Source organism: Aplysia californica, unplaced genomic scaffold, assembly GCF_000002075.1.
Source record: "Aplysia californica isolate F4 #8 unplaced genomic scaffold, AplCal3.0 scaffold00281, whole genome shotgun sequence".
NCBI classification, from domain to species: Eukaryota; Metazoa; Mollusca; class Gastropoda; order Aplysiida; family Aplysiidae; genus Aplysia; species Aplysia californica.
In genome coordinates this window covers 91731-113988 of record NW_004797551.1, presented here as the reverse complement: position 1 = coordinate 113988, position 22258 = coordinate 91731, and the positions used below count along the sequence as shown (strand labels likewise).

The 22258-nt window shown below is 40.2% G+C and overlaps 1 protein-coding gene across 2 annotated transcripts in view; it reads right to left on the bottom strand.

Annotated features, from left to right (window-relative positions):
* LOC101853467 (SWI/SNF-related matrix-associated actin-dependent regulator of chromatin subfamily E member 1) overlaps positions 1–22258 on the bottom strand; it is a 52120-nt gene that overhangs the window by 11120 nt on the left and 18742 nt on the right. The window contains exons 8-16 of one of the 2 annotated variants that reach the window (XM_013084251.2): positions 21917–21986; positions 20394–20467; positions 19949–20003; positions 17767–17939; positions 16560–16661; positions 15093–15410; positions 14191–14235; positions 13221–13407; positions 6595–7146 (exon numbers count right to left, since the gene is read on the bottom strand). In XM_013084251.2, coding sequence (XP_012939705.1) covers positions 6995–7146; positions 13221–13407; positions 14191–14235; positions 15093–15410; positions 16560–16661; positions 17767–17939; positions 19949–20003; positions 20394–20467; positions 21917–21986 — 1176 coding nt within the window. In that variant the 3' untranslated portion in view covers positions 6595–6994. Of the gene's footprint in view, positions 1–6594; positions 7147–13220; positions 13408–14190; positions 14236–15092; positions 15411–16559; positions 16662–17766; positions 17940–19948; positions 20004–20393; positions 20468–21916; positions 21987–22258 lie in introns of those variants that run through there. The other variant, XM_013084250.2, reaches the window with a different exon arrangement.

Genomic DNA, 22258 nt, shown 5'->3' with positions numbered 1-22258 from the left:
AGTTGAAATTGGCGTAATAAACACCACCCACCGTCTGGAGTGAATATCTTGGGACAGTCATTATATGTGTTTTTCAATAGCAAAAGGGGTGGGGTGGGGGAGGAGTGGTCATTTGTTTGTACGGGTGATTGTCTTGGAGAGCTGGCCATTACTATTAGAGAAGGTTCTGCTGTAGCTGTGTGGAGTTGGTGCAATAGTAAGCTTCTTTTTTTTTTTTTTTGCTTTCATTGTCCACAACCCATCAACAAAACCGTTGACCAACATTTTTGTCATTGTTCAGCACTAGTACTACACCAATACTGAAATTGAAAAAATGAAACAAAACTCAAAGAACAACACACATCCGATGCTTTGAACACTTTGCAGTCACACAGCCAGCAGTACAAAATACCCCATTTGGTCACCCGGTCAGGAGAGTAACGGCAACGGACCAGACTTTTTGGGCCCGGCGCAGTTCACGGAACGGATAATTTTCACTGTCGCATTATTGTGCCAAGAGACAGCAAAAGTGTTAAACAAGACACAAAGGTTAATAAAAAAAAAGACAAGGCTCAAGACACATCATTCTACTTTTCACCATAAAACAAGGACAAAACCACCAGGAACTCCGCACATCAAGGAAATGAACACGGATTTTATTGGTCACAACATTCAAAAAATTATCCATGAGATTAAATCTGTCCCATTTACTCAGCCCATGAAAACATCCCCTGAAAACATTTCAACAAATGTTACAATACTCCTCTCATCATTCAAGCTCTCACAATCACAAATAACAAGCAAAAGCTGTAACAGATCTGGACAAACCCTGAAGCAACGAGAAAAGTCAAATTCCGACGTGACGGGAAATCAAAATTTTCAATTCGTTATCTTTTTTAAAAATATAAATGCCTTTACAGACCCACCTCCCAATTTTAAAAAAATCAGCTTCAACCCTGCCAGTCATGTCCAACACGGGCTGAGAGGGATACAAAATCTCACTAGAAAGATTAATTAGTTACTCTGTAAAATCCTCCCCACTCTGGAATCGAACTCACGTCTACTGTTTGTAGGAGGGAAGCAACACCAGACACAGATACATGAAATCAGAAATTATGTCAACTAATATAACTGAGCCCTATTTTGTGGGCATTTTAGTTTGAGTTTGAGTACAGGGAAACGCATCCACACAATAGCGGTTGTTCAGCACGAGGAAAAAGTTTTCAAAAACTGCCAGAAACAACAGGGGCGCTGGGAGCAATTCCCTAACACAAGCACCCTCCAACAACCCACTGAAATATGCGTCAACACAGTTGATAAGGCGCTTGTCAATTTTGGAGCATATGGAGTTACTGGTATCATCTTTTAGCTTGTCTATTTGTCCTGCTTTTGAAAAAAAATACTTGTCTACCTTGAATGGAAGTCGAGATTTGTGATTGAAAGGGGGGGGGGGGGCCTAGTGTAAGAGGTAAAATTAGCAAGAAAATGCCTGCCAAAATTTGGCGACTTCCAAACCACCTTGGAAACTGCAAATTTACAATTTTTCCATTCTTTTTTTAGATTTCGATGAACATTTGACAGTAAAATCCATATAGAAAATTGCTTTTAAACAGAAAGATAAAATATATTCAGCCAACTCCTTCACATAAAAAACGCGCGTTTCATTTCTTCTGTCAGAGGAATTACTTACTTGAGAAATCTTAACTTTGCTTCGCAGTAATCACAGGAGATGGGACTTCGTGGAAGGGACAAAAATATGACTGTCACAGAAAGCATTTATACTTCACTTTAATTTCAGTAGGAGTTTTACGGAAGTTGCAACACAAACCATATAAGTGCCACAGAATAGAGGTGTTACTCGAAGAGAGTAACATACAACGGCACGAAGTAAGGGAGATGAAGGAGAAAAGGTGTTTTATAGGAAAGACAGAGAAAGCAAACCGCACCAGAGCGCTCAACAACCATCCACTGTGTCTCTACGTTTCCCTTTCAGGCTCGTTTTTATCCAACCAATGGACAGATTTTCAGGAAGTATTTAACGGACCCGAACCAAACACGAAACAACAGGGTGCCACAGCACAGCAGACGATACATATACAGTTACACAATACGTTTTATATAAGTCAAAAAAGAACAAAACCCGCAGGAATTCCAAATCATGCTGAAACAACCAAATGTCTCACTTGTTTTTACCCAAGTAAAATAACACACTGCACCAAAAAAAATGATTATCGCAGTGGGAAAAATAAAGAACTTACTTATAAGACCAGACCAAAAAATCTAGTGGTGAACGGCATGTCTTCGTGCCTCGCGAAGAGGACTTTGAAAAAAAATCTGAACCATCAACAAATATCACTGCACATGGCCTTACTGGAATGCTGTGAACTCACGTTTTACTTATAATAAAAGGAAAAATCAAAAACAAAAACAAACAAAAAAGCAATATAGCCGCAAAAATCACATGAACAAAAAAAAATTTTCTTTTTCAATAGTTAAGACAACATGAACATCTCAATATTATCCTTGTACACAATTTTGTTTTTCAGGGCACGACTTTAGCTTCACCTTTTGCCATCACAACAGCCATGAACACATTTCAACTCCAAAAAAGACATTTCAATTCCGAAAAAACAAAACAAACCTGCAAAGTCATTCAAAATTGGTTTTAAAAATTGCAGCAGCCAAGCACAAACTCGCCTGACCACACGCATGGATTGTAAATTTCCTTAATTCTCAACAAACTTCATGCATCCGTGGATTTCAATCGCTGGGCCCGTTTTATGGGTATCAAGGGTGGAAAAAAATGTAAAACATTGTAAGATCAAGCTTAAACAAAACCTGCGCAGAATGCAAAACACTTGACACGGCTGTAAACAGGAAAAACACTGTCAGCCCCAAAAGTTTAATAAAATAAAATAAAAAAGCTCAAGGCGTGTCTCCAAACAAAACTATTTTTAAAATTAGCGCTTCTGTCTCCATTCCCAAAACAGCATCACGAAACAGATACAAACGTTCATTACACAATGAAGATCTATGCTACAAGCCATTTCTTTTTATAGACCGCAACTTTTATGGGTGACAGTGCGTCCTGTACTGTAATGCAAAATATAAATCTCCATAAAAATTCATGAACTGGGAATACAAATGGAAGGAAGTTTCTTCAATGGCAAGGTTTTCCAAACCACCACAGACCAAGTCGCAAACACTTTGTGGAGAAATTCCTGCAAGGAATATGTCTACCAGTGGTAGAGATGATGTCTTGCAGCATTCATGGGGCATCAAGTATAAGCGTTTGGGACCACAAGATTTTGAAGACAGCAGTAGTAAGTAGTAGATATGTAAAAGACAGAAGAAAAACAATAGCTGAATATTACACACATTACTGGATTTCAGGCTGACAACGATGCTGAGGTAATCGCATTAATTGTGATGAACTCCTCCAGACTATGAACATGAACAATACTAGTTCATCTTAAAAAACGCAACTCTCATACTCAAATGAAACATGCATTACTCAGCTTGCAAAGCTTGGGTGAAAACATTTCTCATCTCCTTAACATAACTCGGTTTGCAAAGCTTGAATGTCTGCTCAGACTGCAAATGGTAGAGGTAACAATAAAAAAAATAGACAAAAGACCACAGTCAGCACTTGGTTGTGTGGATCCCCAATGATGTACCATATACTCGCCTACAACATGAGCGATCTTTTTAAAAGACCAAAACCGAGGTCCACAGGTATGCCCCCACCTGTATTGTACGTGCGACATAAAACCAAGATGGAGCAAACAAAGGGGAGGAAATGCTGAACGGGATTTTTTAAAGTTGAGCAACAATATTTTGAACATTCGCCATTTTCCCACAGGTGGGTGGTGTTCCTTTCTACTTCCGGCATTTCAAGTAATGCAGGTCAGTCCGAAGAGGAAAGAGGAGAGGGTGCTGGTACGAACGAACCCTTTGAGCCCCCATCTCCTGATGCTACCAAGCCCCTGTGCCTGAGTTCCTGATAGAAGAATTACTAATACTAATATTCATATGCTCGTCAGTATCACATTCCATATCCCACTCATGGTCGTTCTCCCCTTTACAAGCATTTAATTCAGAAAAGATCTTCAAAAAAATCAGTGACATCGTGTATATTAAACAGTTTCCCACATGTTTTGTCCCAGGCGGGTCAGTCTTGGGATAGGGTCTCACTCACCACTGTACCAGTGGCTAGGCATACGAGTAATTTTAAGCGCCACCAATCGGTGCACCGCTGGCGAGGGCTTAAAGGTTAACGCTGACTTTTACTAGATGTTATGAAAGTTGAGCCCCTTGTATTATAGTCGCGACCGACAATTGGGGTTAAAGAATTCTGCCCATATTGTTGGCGAAGTCGTGTCACAGCCTAGTATATATAGTACTCAGTAATGTCAAAAGACACCACTCCGTGCAAACAGCGACTGGGTGAACAAAGTCGTTAAACTGCACCGCATGGCAAGAGGCTCCACAAGAACTGCTTACAGGTAACAACACCTATCGGACTGCTGGTTCTGTGAACATATTTCCCCCGACTACGCTGAACAAAATTACGTGTCGCCCGTTAAGGTGCTGCAGCTGCCTTCCTTTACGGAGACTGACTGGCTGAGAAAATGTTTAACGAGTCTATGGATATGGTCACCTTTACAGAGAACACAAATCTGTGAGACTGCACAAACAAAAGGACACCACTCTCTGCCTTTCGTTTCTGTTTTGGAGTTTTTACGGCATTTGCAAGGCAACTAGGCACACCCAGCAAAATGACTGATCATCACCCAATCGCGCTGATGGCTGCTGTAGAAACTTCTACAATGACCTCCAACAGTCCGCCCCAATGGCAAAGACACAGAGAGCCCCACCCATGCCAAAACCAACATGAATAACACAGGAGTCATTATCAGTTCAATCCTGTCCTCATCTCTCACAACATACACTGCTCATCCGACCTCGCACGCCAATAATAATTATAATAACAGCATTTATATAGCTCAATTAGAGTGGGATCCCATTTTAAAAAAATAAAATCCCCAACTTTGAAAGAAAACTAAAAGCCGAAACACTCCCAATTCAAAATCAAAAAGAATTTCAAGTGTTGAGCCCTGAAAATTTACAAAAACCCAAGTTTAAGAACACCCAGTCTATTATTCTAACCAGGGTCATGCCCGCAATATTCCAGCGTCCAGACCTCCCAACCACACAAACAAAAATTTATACTTTCACATCATTGCGTAACCGAAATATCGCCAAAAACAAAGAAGGAAAAAAAGTGTATTTTTACCGTCATTTACGATCAGTCAAATATGACCGATGGAAACAGAATCGCACAAAATAAAGGGGGTTTTATGTAAATCCCATTGAGGTTCTTCGAGAGGAAAAGGAAAATCGGAACTCCCTGATTTTGCAGGAGCACTTAGCAGATCTGTGAAACCAATGAGCTAACAGGGCACTCAACCCTCAGGTAACGCAACTCTGCACAGAGGACAAATCACCCATTTTTGAGCAACCCCTTCAAAAGAGTTTTATGACACTTGCAACGCAATTAGGTCACAGAAGTTGCGGAAGATTTGGTGTTACAAGGGATTTTTAGTTTCAGCACTTGCAACAGCATAAAGTCACATATGGGAGGCAGCATGGTGAAATCAGGCACTTGTCAAAATAATGAAAGTCAAGAAACTGGCATTCTACAGCAGGTTTAGGAATTTTTACTGAATTTTTGTTTTTTTTGGCTCAACACCTTTCATGCCCATTAAAAACACAGTTCTGAGTGTATTTTACTGAAAAATGTTGATTAAAGTCATACAAGATGTAAGTTTTCAATTTCCACGGACTCTCCAGCTAAGGAAATAACTCTTTGGCAGCCATTTTCTTGCTAATTTTTCCTCTGAAGCTAGGCCACCCTCATCTTCTTCAATCACCAATATCTTGACAAGTATTTAAGATAAATGAATATTTTTTTCATCAAAAGCAAGGCAAATAAAACAGCTTTCAGATGATACCAATAACTCCACATGCCCAAAAATTGACGAGCGCCCGATTCCACTGGGCCGTGACACAAATGTGACAAAGATTAGACGTGGTACAAGAAAGTAACAAACACAAAGAAGTAGGAGAGAAACAAAGAACAATAGGTGTTTGTTAGAAAAGAAAGAAGTAAAAATGCCAGAGCACCCGCCAACCACCCTACGAACAACCCTCTTCTAAACTAAAAATAAGGCTACACCGAAGAAAATCAGGCGGTCCGAGAGATTTCTGAGGGCGGACTCCACTGTACATGTTCTGCAACAAGCTCTATGCACTTTACAACTATCAGTAACCCAGCCAACCCTTGGGCACTCAGAAACATTTTCAGTTTTCCCAGCACCTCTTCATACAGGTAGGAGGGCAGAGTCCTCAGAGCTTACTGTTACAACGTATTTCGCTTATATATATACGAGTATGGTGTAACAATGCAAACGTTCATTCTCACCGCAGTGCTTGGCTGGCCAAAACTCTGGCCTCACACCACCATGTTCTTTCACGAACTGAAGCATCGCAAAAGTGATGTGGTGTCTAATATCACCATATCGTCACCTCAGTTCTTTCTCCGTTTTTGTTTGGTTTTTTTGGTGGAAAATATGACTACTTCCCTCTTTGTTATGAACTGTTTTCACTGTTATTAAAAATGGAGATACGACAAGAAAGCACAGAGGCCGCAATATGTTTTTTCAACTTTAAAACTCTTTCATAAAGTATCTGGATTAATATGAAGCACGAGGTGTTACAACTCCTGTCTGAATTTCCATCTATCACCTCTTCCTCACAACTTTCACAGACCAAACACGGCATGTCTACCTCCATCTTTTAACATCCCCTCCTTAACCTCCTCCTCTTCCTACACACTAAAAAAAAAAAAGACAGAAAAAAAAAGAAAACAAAAGGAAAGGAAAGGAAAAGAAAAGAAAAAGAAAAGTAGGTCAGAGGTCTGCAAAGGACAGCAAGTCAAAAGCCTCCGGCTGGCTCAGTCTCCGGCGCTTATTGGCTCGCTGCCGTCGCTGCTTTTTGCCGCCGCGGGATCCCCGCTGTGGCTGCTGGCTGCTCCCCCCTGGCTCCCTAGGGCCGGGGTTCTCTCCGCAGCCGTTGCTGCATCCCCCGAGGGCTCTGTATTGGCTCCTGGGGACAAAGCAGGGGAGAGCCAACATTACTACAAACAGACGTACCAAATCATCCTCTCTAAAGGTGACAAACAAGTATTTTGGGATGTGACCAGGATCATATAAGCATGTGACAAAGTTGATATATATATAAAAATGTAAAAGATGAAAGATTTAAAGTGAAATCATAATCATTTGGCAAAAAATCAGGTCGAAAGCCAAAATTAACCTTACTTAAGAGCTAACCATCTCAAACTGAGAGAGCAAAAATAAAAATGTTCCATTTTAATTTTAAGAAAATTTCTCATGCCTGGTTCTAAATACTAGCTTCTATTACATCTATAGTCTAGTCAGTGTTTTTCATAAATGAAACTTTTAAGTGAACCAATTTCTCATTTATTATAGAATATTGCTGACTTTCTTAATAAAACTTGAATTTGGCCACACACTTGTAATAGAGGAATGCACAACTTCACTTAAAACTATAAAATTTGGATAATCAAATGTCATCCAAGCCTTAGTTATCAGTGCATGCAGAGGTCAACAAAACATCCAGTCCACCAGATCAGAAAGATGTCAGATGCACTAGGGTTGGAGGGGGGGGAGGGACGATACAGGAAAGATAGGTAAAAACATGCTTTGATTTTTAATTTCTTTGGACAAATCTCACAGCTGTTAACTCTACTACATGTACTATTATTAAGGTCCACAAAAGAAGTCATTCTTTGTTATAAGAAAAGAAAGGACCAAAACAAAAATAATTGTGCATTCCTCACTTTAAGAAAATCGAAAAAGTGATTAATAAACAAGTCACAAGTTTAACTCCTTTGCTGCAGACTAGTGTGTTAAATTTCAACTAGGACATCGACAAAACAAAAAATCAGCTCAACTATTTTTCTCCTTTCTACTCTCAACATCTGATATCTAAAACAATTGGGTGTTACCATTTCAAAGGCGTTAATAGGGAAACATACATTCTGTTAATCAACTTTCCTATTGCTTTTCTTTTTTTCTTTTTTTTACTTTCAACGTCAGCATGTGCAACTTATGTTAAAAGCTCTGCTAATCGGGAGGAAAAAACTCTAAGGGAGAGCATGGGGATTTTTAACAAAAGTACTGACATTCAATGAAAAAGGCATGCAAAAAGATTTTATTCTAGTAAGACGGGGCACTCACAGGAAAATAAATAAATAAAAAATAAAAAAAACAGTACTCTCAAATAAAATGTTGTAAGCACACAACAAAATGTGGTAAAGCAGACCCACCACCGACTTACTTTTTTAAAATCATCTCAGAACTTCCCACGCTTTTCCGTTCCTTTCTACTACTTTAAAAATCTGCACAAAAGGGGGGGCAAATCCAGAGGCCGCAGCCACAGAGAACTGGTTTCCCCGCCAAAGCGAAGTGACCGCGAACGCGCCGGGCATACACACACACTTTAACACGGCCCTTCTCCCAGGGTGGGGTGGGGGGCTTTCATCGTCCATGCTGGCATCTTCTCCTACAATATTCTGTTTGCGCTTAATGACTGATTTCAACTCAACCGCGCTACCCTGACACTGTAACATACACTACAGACTCTGGTATGTCCATCTCATTTTTATTTTTAAAAATTTATTTAGCAGTTCAAGTCTGTTCTCTAACATAAATATCAGTTATGAATCTCCATACAAGTTAAAAAAAAAAAAAAAAAACTATTCAACACATCAGTCGACAGCAAAAGAGTATTGTAACTTTCATAAATTCAGCTTTCAAATTCCTGAGAGAGAAACTTTTTACTATATGCAAAAATAAAGCCACTGCTTACAAAGAATTCAAGTCACATCCACAAAAGCAATAGACAAAAACGAGCGGAAAAAATAGAAATAAAAACCACAAAGATCAAAAGTAAAGGGGAGCTTGGAGGAGAGGGGGGAAAAATGAAAAAATAGATTTGCCAAAATGTTGGGTAGACAATGCGCATAATATATACTCATTATTTTTTCCTCTTTGTCTATTAAAATGTTACTTCTCAAATTCTTTGACAGCGCCATTAAGCGCAACAGAATATTGATATACAGGAAGACACCAGAAGAGGCAGCACCGCGTGTACAAAATGTAAAGCTGACGGAAACATGGAAGAAAAAAAGTGAAAGAAAAACAAACCAAAGGTGCCGCGAATAAATGAATGAATGAATGATGAATGAAAACATGTGATACAACAAGCAAAGATGGGCCTGGGTACTATCCAGACATCCATACAACCATGCATTTTTTTTTTCTCTGCTCTCTGAAGCAGGTCCTTTTTATTTTTCCTGATGGGCGAAGGGATATAAAAATACAGTCAAACCTGCTCTAACAGACAGCCACCTGTCCAAGACAATCACATGCACAAACGGCCACTCTCAACAATTTGTTGGGGGGGGGGGGGGGGGGGGGGTGGGGGGTGTTTTCTCGACTTTAATGAAACTGTCCAATAGTTCAGCTAAGGCAACCACTTTTCTCTTCCACTCTGGGTGACCGTCTTGGACAATTTTGACTGTATTGGTCTCATTTATTCTTCCATCATGTGTTGCCACATTATACGAGTAATACAGTAATCTATATGATAGTTTGGGATGTTGATTTTTTAAAAAGTTTTTCTGATACAAAAAGCAGTAGCAGAATCTCATTTCTTAACATTTTAATTTTTGGAGGGCAGTTTTGACATGGTCCTTTTTTGCATATGTGAAGGGTGCCGACAAAATGAGTAACTTCTCGGATTCGAGACCTTAGGAAAAAAATACGTCACGCTTATAGCTGAAGTTTTTACAATTTATAAGTATAAAATCATAAAAGACTTATACTTAAAGAATATGGCATCAATAGAAAATCTACAAATTTGAACCTAATGTTGATTTTTGGCCAAATACCTCCATTTGTGGATTGCGAGAGTTACTCATTTGATCAGCAGGCCTCACATATCATGCCCAGTTGCTAACTGACTTTCCCTTTTGTCTGTCATTTTCTGCCTGCAACCATGACATACAAAGACAACGACAAAGTCCCTTGCTAAAAGTATGAGTTCGAGTAAAGAGAAGTTTATCAATACGATAATAGTAATATAGTGCAGGGTAAAGGCAAGACAGCTAGACAGAAACAAAGGAGGGAAGGAAGGAAGGAAAGTAGGACCTACCAGTGGTGCCGTCAAACCACTCACATTTAAATTGTAATCTTTACTACATAGTCTGAAAACTCCCACTCACTACATAACTAGCATGGAAAGATGAACACACACATTAAATAATATATTACAGTGCCTCTCTTTCAGCATAAAACAACCACTATACTATACGATACTGAAAGCAACACTATACCAAAAACGCAAAATCAACCGAGTGAACAACAATATTATATGGAACATCGGTACGACAAATAAAGCAATGAATAAGATACAATCTGAAACCATCAACAAAACAGTGACAACATCCTCTGAATAGAGATCATTTTGATAAAACATTTTTTAATTCTTTCCAAAAAAAACCAAAAAAAAGGTGACAAATGAGATGAATACACATAGATAGCCCATAGACAACACATTGAAGAAAGAGTAAAGAAAGCTCAAAGTCCAACAAACACTGTAAGTTAAAAGACAAGAAAGAGACAACTCTGGCTGACTTTTTGGTGATCGCACCAAAAAACAAAAGGGATGTACATTTAAAATCTTGCTCTAATAGCCAACTGTTCGTGACAATAACCAGTACAAACGGCCACTTCCCACTTCATCCTTTGCGGTTTTTTTTGTTTTTAATAAAGACACTACCCAAAACTCCAGTCCATCTGTCTCAGAAAACCACTTTCTCCTCAAGAATGGGTAGCTCGTAGCTGTCTTGGACAATTTCGACAGTAACTTTAGAGTATTAGCCATATAAAAGCACAGAACAGCTGGCTTAGTCTAAGCCGCTTTGTTCAACCTGGAGGCAGTGGAGCTGTACAATTCACGATTACATCCCTCTGCTGTTTCGATATCGTTCATTGTTTCAGGAATCAACATCCCTGCATTCCAGACAGGTCCATTCGACAAAAAGGGTTCACAAACGCCATAATGAAATGTATACATCTCTTTGCTTAGACACGTCTCACAACTGATTTTTTACGTAGATGTTTTTAACACCTCTATCTACACAATTTACACCATTCAGGAGGCAGGGTTCAACCATGCCTGTCATGGCCAACTCAGACAGAGAGAGATGGAAGAAAAGATCCCAGCAGAAAGGCAGAGAAACTAAATCATTCTCCCCACTCAGGAATTGAACTCAGGTCTCTTGCATGCAATGGTAAAGCCCTTAACATTTACACCATAGGCGCTTGGGTATATTGCTTTGTGTTCCTGCCAGGATTTATACATCTCTTTGTGATCACAAACGCCACGATTTATACACATCTCTACCGATATAGTTCTAACATTGTGAACTGAAAGACCACAGTCCTTGCCCCTAACAGATCTAAAATCGCAACAGGACCTCAAAGGCTAGCCCTCCCATCAGTTTGATTGATACATGCCAGACTGCAGAATCGTAAAGTTTCTGTAACTTCTCTTAGCAAAAGTCTAAAATGGTGAACCTCAACTAAAAGCCCAGCAAGAAAATGGCTGCCAAGGTTTGGTAACTCCAACAGCTAAAAATAGTCCTTGAAATTGACAAATGACACATTTTGTGCCATTAATCAAAAATTTTCAGTACAATTCACATGGAAATATGTTTTGGTATGGACTTAAAGTCGTTGAGCCAAAAAATAAAAAATAGATAAAAATTGCCTAACTAGTGGGAAAAATGCCTGCTTCTCCAATTTCGTTATATTTTACGAGCATCTGATTTCCCCAAGATGCCTCGCTTATATAGATTTATATTTTCTTTACTCCTCAGAGGTAGTGATGGGATCACACAGCTCACAGTTGCCCGCTTCACTGCTGCTTGGCTTACAGCGCGCGTCCATAAATCGGGCCCTCCCACACACGATGTAGACGTACATTGTGCGCCCGACAATATCGCTATTTTGTTTCATTTCCTACTCAGCCAGTAATGGCAATTTTAGTATCGAGAGTGGGCTCCCATGAAAGCTCTTTTATTCCCGAGTAAGAGAAACTTTTGTTTGCCCTCATTGGACCAACAATAAAAGAATAAGCGGGAATTATAGCATCACTCTCTCCCTCTTCATAGTTGTAGTGTAGTCCCAGCCGTGACTGCTATGTCTGCTCACAACATATCAAGCTATGGACGAAATTTTCACCGAAGATGATAGCGGATCATTAATTTTCATTTAAAATGATATATACACTATTATGTATTTGATGTATAACCACAGAGTAAATAGCAATTTATAAGAGTGACCTTATTTAAAGTGCTATTCCTGGAAACAAGGTTGACATAAGGTGGGGAATGTAGGTCAGCACCTCTTTACCAGCCAGGTGACTCGTCTTGTAACTCACATTTGTTGTTGGTATATCATACAAGTACTGTATATACCCGCACATAACACGATCTTGCATTTAATACACTAGTGCGCGTGCACATGTGTGTGCGTGTGCATGTGCGTGTGTGTGTGTGTGTGTGTCCATTTTTGTAGGTCCCGCATATAATACGGGGTGAATTTCCAATGTACCGGAGCTCAACATGCGTGGAGCCAAATACTAATCTGGCATCAAAGAGTGATCAAAAGCCTTTACAAAGGTTTGGTTTTTGCACTGAGAGTAAGGATATTCATATTGCTCTAACGTCGTGGAATAAAAGTCAAAGACTTCATGCTTCGTTTTATAGTTTGATTCACCAGCCTCAAAGGGGTTTTCCGTTTCATCATCAATAATACATCCCTTTTGTTGGGCCCGATCCTGGCTGTACATCACACATGTAATACTGAGCATTCACTCTCCAATCTTTTTCTCTCTCTTAATCACTCCTATTATGGGCGAGCATATACAGTAAATTTTGCTTTAATACACAGAATCAAGAAATGAAATGAAAGAACCAATTACATGAGACAAAGCTACACCGAAGCAAAGAAACAGGCACAGAACTAGGGAGCAGAAAGAAATTTTTTTTTCAAAAAAGGGTTATTTCCACGAGGAGCTGTACTCACCAGAACCGGCCGTGCTGGGCGTGCTCGGGGAGCCGATGCTGCTCTTTTCTGGCGTGGTGGTGGTGGGCACCTGGGTTGAACCCTCCTCGGCCGCCACCACGGCGGGGAGAACAGGGGGAGGGCTCGGTGTGGCGGCCATGGGGGGCAGGCTCTCTGCTTTGAGCACGACTGGAGCAGCCACCTGGGGCTGGAGAAAAAAAGAATATATGACAAATATGATGGGGGGAGAAAAATCAGTTTTGTTTATTTGAGTACAGAGAAGCACATCGACTCAATAATGGTAATTTAGAGGTATGAAAAAGCAAGACATAGGCAACAGAGGGAAGATTTTAAAAATAAGCCTTTTAAGACATTTTCAACACAAGTCATGTAAGTGTAAAAAAATAGGTGTCACAAGAGAGTAACAAGCACGAAAAAAGGAGGAGGACATAAAAGGGTGATAGATTTGTTATAGGAAAGAAGGAGCAAACCAAACCAGAGCACCCACCAACCATTCGCTCAAAAAAAGCAGGACCAAACCAGCTGCGCTATCTGTATTTGCTTTTTGTTTGAGTGTAGAGAAGTGCACCGACACAATAATGGTCATTCAGAACTGGGAAGAGGCAAGATAGATGGGAAAAAAAGTGGGACTGATAAAAATGAACTGACCAGTGGTAACAAACAGACACTTTAATTTTGGTATGAGTTTTATGGCACTTGCAACACAAAGTCATACAAGTGCCGAAATTTAAAGGTGTTACTAGAGAGTACATACAAAGGAAAGACAGAGGAAAGATAAGGACAATAGATCTTTGATAAGAAAGAAGGAACAAACAGACCAGTGCACCTGCCTACCGCTCTCGAACTGTGTCAACAGGTAAAAAACAAGACAAAGCAAGAAGCACAACTATTCTGAATATGTGTCCAGTTCTTTTTTTTTGTTTTCAGTTTTCAAGTAACTTAAATTTTCAAACCATCTCAAAATACTCACCATGGAAACCTGAGAATCATTACCATTTACTTGAGGGGCTCCTGCCTGGAAAAAAGTAAAATAAAAAAAATATAAAAATTGAACAAATCACTTTCTGAACAATTTTAGTTTTAATACAAGTTTTACAGAACTTGCAACACAATTGGGGGCATACAGGTGCCAAAGATTAGAGGTGCTACTAGAGAGTTGGTTTTATAGAGGTTTTATGGCACTCGCAACTGCATAAGGTCATATGAGCGCCAGAAGAATAGAGGTGTTACAAGAGAGTAACAAACATAAAAAAGAAGAAGGGGAGATAAGGACGATAGATGTTGGAAAGGAAAGAAGAAGCAAACCACACCAGAGCACCCGCCAACCACCCACCTACTAGAGAGTAACATACAAAGAAAGAAGGAGAGATATGGACAACTAACAAATGGCTGATTCTGAGACATCCAACGCTATATCATCAGATCTTTTTACGAAGCAACAAACAAAATTATATCAATTGCTCTAGTAAAAGTTTTACGGCGCTCGCAACTGCATTAGGTCATATGTGCGCCAGAAGATTAGAGGTATTACAAGAGAGTAACAAACAACAAAAAAAAAGAAGAAGGAGAGATAAGGACAATAGATGTTTGATAGGAAAGAAGGAGCACACCACACCAGAGCATCCGCCAACCACCCACAAAATTATATCAAGTGGGACTGGTTTAGTTGTTCTAGTGTATAGTGATACGGATCTAAAATTCCTGACTGCCAAATCCTGAACAGCCCAGTAGAAATTCAGGACAGGAAAGGGATAATAATTGACACATTGCAAATTGACAGGACACAAACAGGAAAGGGATAATCGACACATTGTGAATTGACACGACACATTGCCACGTGACACAACACCACAGGACACAATCAGGGCTTACTGCTTCTGCATCTTTGTCCACCTCCATGGGCTCGGGTCCCGGTACGGGAGGCATCCCAGAGTCCGGCGGAGTCCCGACCATTGTCGCCCCCGCCGCCTCTACTTCTGATTTGACGGCCTCCTCATCGACGGGATTCTGCTGCTGCTGCTGCTGCTGTTGCTGTGGCTGTGTCTGTTGCTGCGGCTGCTGTTTCTTCCTCTCCTCCTCTTGCTGCTGGGCCAGAAGCTGTTGCTGTCGCTGCCTCGTTTCCTCCTTCACGGCTTTGGTCACCATGTTGTTGAACATGTCCTCCGTGATCTGTGGCTTGCTCTCGCATAACTGCGAGAAAGGGAAACACACAATTTGCCATGTGGCTTGCTCTCGCATAACTGCGAGAAAGGGAAACACACAATTTGCCCCCATTTAATACATTGTAGTTTTAATACGGTTTTACGGCGCTCACAACTGCATACGGTCATATGAGCGCCAAGGGGTGGATGTCAACAGAGAAGTCCATATGGGGAATCAGGCTTACTCTGCTCACCACTCTAGCCTCAACAGCACAAAGACTGCTTTGACTATCAAGGCACCCCGGAAATAGCAGTTCACAAGAGAGTGATGAACATACAAAAGAAGAAGAGGGGAAAATGACGATAGGATGAGGAAAGAAAAGCAGCAGTTCCCCCTACGTTGTTCCGGCACAGTATGAGCATGACTTTAATAAATCAGCCCATTACTATCTTACCAGCTAGTTTGAATCTTCTTCAAACAACAAGTGTGGGCAGTAGCCACAGTGATTGTCATTTTGTGTATGTCTTTAGACAAATTTAGAAAATTATGCAGGTAAATATATGTATTTGAAAGGATAGTTGTACTGTGAATCTGCTGGTATGCATGAAACTGGGTCACTGTGTAAGCTGTTGAAATGTAATTCTACAGTAAAGATCCGGCACCCCCTCCCCCCCCCCCTCCATTTCACCACCACCACCACACATACACACATCTTCCAGGTATGTCAGGGCCAAACCAACCACCATCACACCCAGACCATGTCATTTTATCACACAGCAAGCCCACTCTGCACCTTCTCTCAATCCGTACTGCCGCTCCCAGCCGAGGCAGCATCATTACACTTCATCATGCAACATGCCCACTTTCCCCACCTTTATCTCTCTCTCTGCTACTCCGCTGTGGGCATTTAAGTGGTATCACAATATTGACAACGAAATATGTGCATTACTGACAGAAAATACAGCTTCGTTGGGGCAAAAGAAACTTTTTCATGAAAGTATCCTTTTTTCAACAATGCATAAAACAAAAACATAATTTCTGGATTTTCTGATAGAAATGCAGACTTGCTGAGCACCTTTTTCTTATAGAATTCCGGAACAAGTCCGGATATTCCGGAACAGTAGGCATGTCTGCCAATCTCTCAACAACTCCGGTAAATATGGAAAAAAGTTAGGACAGAAAAATATATTTACAAACCTTTTTCAAATCCACATGGAAGCCCTCACTAGACTCCATGAACTTTTTCTTTTTCAGCTCATGCTTCTCCTCTATCTGATGCAGTTCTCCCTCCAGCTTTTTCTGAAAGAGACCACAGTACGTTAACGATTTGAAGTCAATTTAAAAAAATAATAACATCATCATTAGAATTATCTGAAATAATAACAGACAATAACACCAAAAGCGTACATAATATCAATCATATACAAATTTGCATTTATTGCATACATCAATACAGGAAAGCAGGCTCTATTACCACAAACGTTACTCAGTGAGTACACCAAAATAAAGCTAAGCAAAAGGAGTGTGAAATCCGTTCTGCTGTATGGAGCAGAGACCCTGAAGTTGATAAAGGCGGCCGAAAGGAGGCTTCAAATCTTTACTAATGAGGTGTTGGAAACAGATTCTGTGCCTCGTAAGATGGTCCCACTTTGTCATCCCAGAGCCTAAGATGACAGAAAGGGAAAATTGTGTGGCACACAGAAGAGAGAAAGCAGACCTACCTGTGGTACCCTCCAATAACTCACAAAATACTTTCAAAAATCTCTTGACCTCTGCTAACCAAAATCAACGAGCATAATCTTTTTTTTTAAACGTAGTGAAGACAGAGTGTCTTCCAAGTTCTGTGTAAAGAGTTGGAATCTCTTGACTGCGACATTAACTTATTTTATATATCTAGATCATCCAGTGCACTGTAAACCTATTTCCTACATTGGAAAAAACCAAAATTTTGTTTCTTCGACATCTCAGAGACTACTAGGTTTTGAATAAAGAGAGGGACATGCCTTGAAAGCTTATTGTTTTAGCTTTGAGATTATGATCAACATTTTATACAGATTATGTGACAGGAAGCACTAGCTCTATAACTTTTTTAAAAAACCAAAAGTCGGGTGCGTTATCTTGCTCACACACATTCAGCGAGACAGCAAGAGCCAACAGGCTGAACCAAAGCCATTGTTCAGTCTCAGTACTTTCAAGTTGTTTCGATTAATATGGCCTGTTCTACACGAGTCCTGTCAAACAGCATCTTTCCTTCAGACCGGCCAGAAAAAAAAAAAAAAAATAACAAGATAGAAAACAGTGTGGAAAACAGCAGCAAAGTAGAACCAATTGGTGCAACCATCAAACCACCTACCGAACTGATACAAACAGCAATTTTAAACTTAAAAAAAAAAAAGCCTCCAACCTGATGCATGGTGAGGGACTGGACTTGTCTCTTGAGCACACTCATTCTGGCCTCAGTGACCACGCTGCGCACATCAGGCACCACCGCATCGCTGAAGATCTCGTTGATGAGTCGGTGATTGCGCAGATAGCGTGCCTGGGCAATGTGTTTCGTGGTGAAACTCTCTTCAAAATCTGTGTGATAGGGAGCCGTAACAAAATCTTTTTAAAAAAAATTTTTGTAAGTTTCACAGCATTTACGATACGATACAGACAGGTCATACAAGTGTCAGAATCATTATTTTTATTTAGTAGAAGTTTTATGGCACTCGCAACTGCATAAGGTCATATGAGCGCCAAGAGGTGGATGTCAACAGAGAAGTTTTTACATGGAATCAGGTTTACTCTGCTCACCTCTCTAGCTTCAACAGCAGTAAGTCTGTTTCGACTTTCAAGGCACCCCAGAAATAGCGGGTCACAAGAATGTGACAAACATACAAAAGAAGTAGAGGAAAAAGTACAATAGTAAAAATTAGAAAAGAAAAAGCAGCAGTTCCCAGTTATGAGCATGGCATTGATGAACCAGCCCATTTACAATTCTACGGTGCATGAACGAGAAATGTCCCCCCTTTGGGAATGGCCTAAAGACACTTCAGTCAGTGGCACCGCCCCGGGTGGGGGTGGGGTGGGGGGGGGGGGGCGGGGGGTAAAGCAGGATAAAAGTAAGACAGACAGATGGACAGGAAAAATTACCACTTAACAGTACACCACTGAGTTTTAGTAGTTAGACCTGCATGTGAGCCTCAACCAGATTGTCTGAAAATTTTAACCCTACTCCTACCCCTAGGCCTACCCCAAAAAAGAACGTGCAATGGGCCTCATGTAAAAAGGCCAACACAAGTCCAAATTTTAAAAAACCACACTCCAAAACAAACAAGGAGCATAATATGGCCTACACCTAGATATCTAAATCTACATTCCTATAATAGCCTTTGATACAATAACATAACAGAATAGGAATATGAATCCTCCATATAGATCTAGATCCAGTAATCTAAATAAATCTAGATTCTAGATCTAGATCTAGAACAAGTGAATAGGAATAGGCCTTGAACTAGATCTAGATCTAGAAATCCGCATCTGATTCCGAACAGAGGGACTCAGCTCAGTCTAGATTCTAAATCTAAAATAAATAATTCACGCACCTGATGAAATGCTTTTTACCATCATCAATATTACAATACAACCTATGATAGGGTTTGACACAATAGAATTGGAATATGAATCCTCCATTGAGGTCTATAATGATCTATATAAATCTAGATCTAGATTCTATTAGAACAAGTGAGTCGGACTTGAATGAATCCACACGATCTGAACAATTGAATCAACAAACGAAATTCAAAATGGCCGCTCAAGCACGAAACTGAAAGTAGATAATTTAGGTCGTCGTCCTTTTTCGTATTCACATTTCTACTCAGGTTCCGACAATTATGTCGGAAACGCCGACGTCAGCACGAAAACGAAAGTGCACTTCGAACATTGACTGGTACAGGTGGGCCTAGCGATAGCATCGCCCGGCTCGTGGGTCGGGTTGCGAACATGCAGGTCTAAGTAGTTTTACAGCATGTGCAATACAATTGGGTCATTTACGTACTCTAGCGCTACTAGAGGCTAACATTCAAAGTTAAAGGAGGAGAGATAAGGACAATAGATTTTGATAGAAGAGGAGTAAACCACACCACAGCATCCACACCTTACACTGAGAAAGAGCAAACAGAACAAAAAGAAACAAGTCTGACCTGAGAAAAGTGCCACTTACTAGTAGCATTTCCACCAACTAAGACCAAAAAGATGTTCAGGCAATTGGCTCAAGCCCTTCACACTTTTGAAGGTCAAGTGCCTCATCTTATTCTGCCACACTATTTGTTAAACCTAGGATCCAATTTCTACCATTGCCATTTAAATGTAAATTTCTTTTTTATTACAGATGGCAAAGCTATGGAACATCCTAGGACGACAGAAATCTAATTTCCACAAAGTCAAAGTAATGAGGCTATAGCAATAGTTCCTCTGTACAACTGAGCCAAAATCATTTAAGTATCAAGTCTGATACTGCATCCATTCAAATCCAACCAAAATCAAAGTAGCAACTACAATTTTCATTGAGAAAGGAGCCAACTGATTCAAAAACGGTAACTCACCATCTTCATCATCTGTCGGTAAGATGCTGATACGAGATCCTTCTCCTTTTGAACTCTAGATTGGATAGAAAAAAAATACAGAATAAACTCGGTCCATACTTGACCAAAAAAAATCAAACATGTGAAAAATTGATTCTAAAACAAAAATGGGGTGGGGAGGGCGGTAGAACTGCCTCTCTACGGATATTTAAGCGGTGCTGGGTACCTCCTTTGAGCACTAGTTCTCCCTATGAAAGGCGTCAGAGGGTACTTGTGTTAACACTTCTTTTTAAAAAAATCATCATCATCAGCCTTATTACAATTATTAGTATGAAATAATAAAAGGTATGTTATACTTAAAGAATATGGCATCGATAGAAATCTACAAATTTGACCCTGGTGTCGATGTTTGGACAATATCTCCATTTGTGGATGGCGAAAAGTAACCCATTTTGTCTGTACTTACAGGTTTGTGGGTGGTGGGGGGAGGTCGCTCTGGCCTTGTCACGGGCTCATCTTCGTCCACAGCTTCTCTCTCCGCTGAAATTGTTCAGAAGGGGGGGGAAAAAAGAAAGCCTAAGATATTCGTTTCATTTTTTAAAGGTTTAGTAAGAATTTTACAGCGCTCGCAAGAGCATAAGGTCATACAAGCACTGTTGTTTAGTTTGCTTTAGCAAGCATTTTATGGCACTTACAACACAATTAGGTGACACAATTTCCAAAGATTAGATTTACAAGAGGGCAAAAATCATTAAAAAAAGGAGAGATAATGACAACGGATGTTTCATAAGAAAGAGGGAGCAAACCCCAGAAGAGCACATGCCAACCACCCATAAGAAGAAAAACATGAAAGGTAATGAAACAGTCAAAATTGTCCAAGACAGCCACCCAATGTAGGGGAGAAAAGAAGTGTGGTCTAAAAGGTGGGTCTCTTGGACATTGTCTTAATATAGAAAAAAAGAGACTCTTGGGAAAAGTGGGAAGTGGTTGTTTGTACAGGTGATTATCTTTTTTTTTTTAAGTTTTAGTATTGAATAAGGTCATATAAGTGCCGAAGATTAGAGGTGTTACAAGAGAGTAACAAACATAAAAAAAGGAGGAGACATCATGACGATATATGTGTGATAGGAAAGAAGAAGCAAACCACACCAGAGCACCCGCCAACCACCCACATGATTATCTTTGACAGGTGGCTGCTGTGTTGGTTCGACTGTAACTTTTGTTGAGCAAGAGGTTTCACTCGAACAAGGAGAAGCATATAGATGCAAATGCCAGCCATCATGTGAAGGGAAAAAGGCAAGACAGACAAAAATAAAAGAGGGAAAGAACAGAAGTAGAGTCACACTAGCGTCATGTTCCATTCATCGTTTCCCCAAGAGGAACTTCTTTAATTAGTTTTAGTAAAAAAATTTACGGCACTTTCAACACAATGAGGTCATATAAATCCTGAAGATTAGAGATGTTAGTTTTAGTTTTAGTAGAGGTCTTACACTGCTCGCAACCACATAAAGTCATATGAGCGCCAGAAGATGAGTAACAAATATAAAAAAGAAGAAGGGGAGATCGTCCCACAGAGATGTTACAAGACAGTAACAAACACAAAAAAAGGAGAGAGAAGAAGAACGATGGGGGTTTTTTTTTTATAGGAAAGGAGGAAACAACACCAGAGCACCTGCCAATCACCCATCCAAGAGAACTTCTACACAACTCCATTCAGCATAGGTAAATCCACCAAGTCCAGTTCCTTTCTCTCTCAAACTCTAGGCCAGTTACAGGGAAAAACCCCAGCTCTATCTTCAGAACTTATTCATAAATTCTTGTACAAACTTTAGCAGAATATTTTCCTTGCATGCTTCTAACATATTCAAGTAACAAATTCACACGCCATTGTAGTACAAGCTGCGCGCACAGCAACCACACCCCCACCCCACCCTCTTTACACTTTCAAAAAAAGCATATATAGAAAGAACTACTAGCAGGAACTCTCACCTTTTGCTGCAATCCAAGCTTGATAAGCTGGCGAGTTGTGATAGGCTTTGAGTGCCTCTGTATACTGAGCCTGAAAATAACACCACGGGATAACAAATATAGTAACACCCATGTAGCATATACCGGAGCACAAAGAGAGCGCTTGCTCGCGATAAAAGCGAGCGCGTTGGAACACGCGCGTGAAATGTTACTCTAAAGTTGCTTGTTGCGCACAAAAAGCACGCTCGCTTTATGGCGCCTGGGATTTCAAGCGACGCTTGAAAAGCGTAAAAAATCAAAAGTTAATTCTTTCTCGCTTGCAAGCGTGTACTTGGTAACGCCCCCCATTGTTGTCTGGCTGTC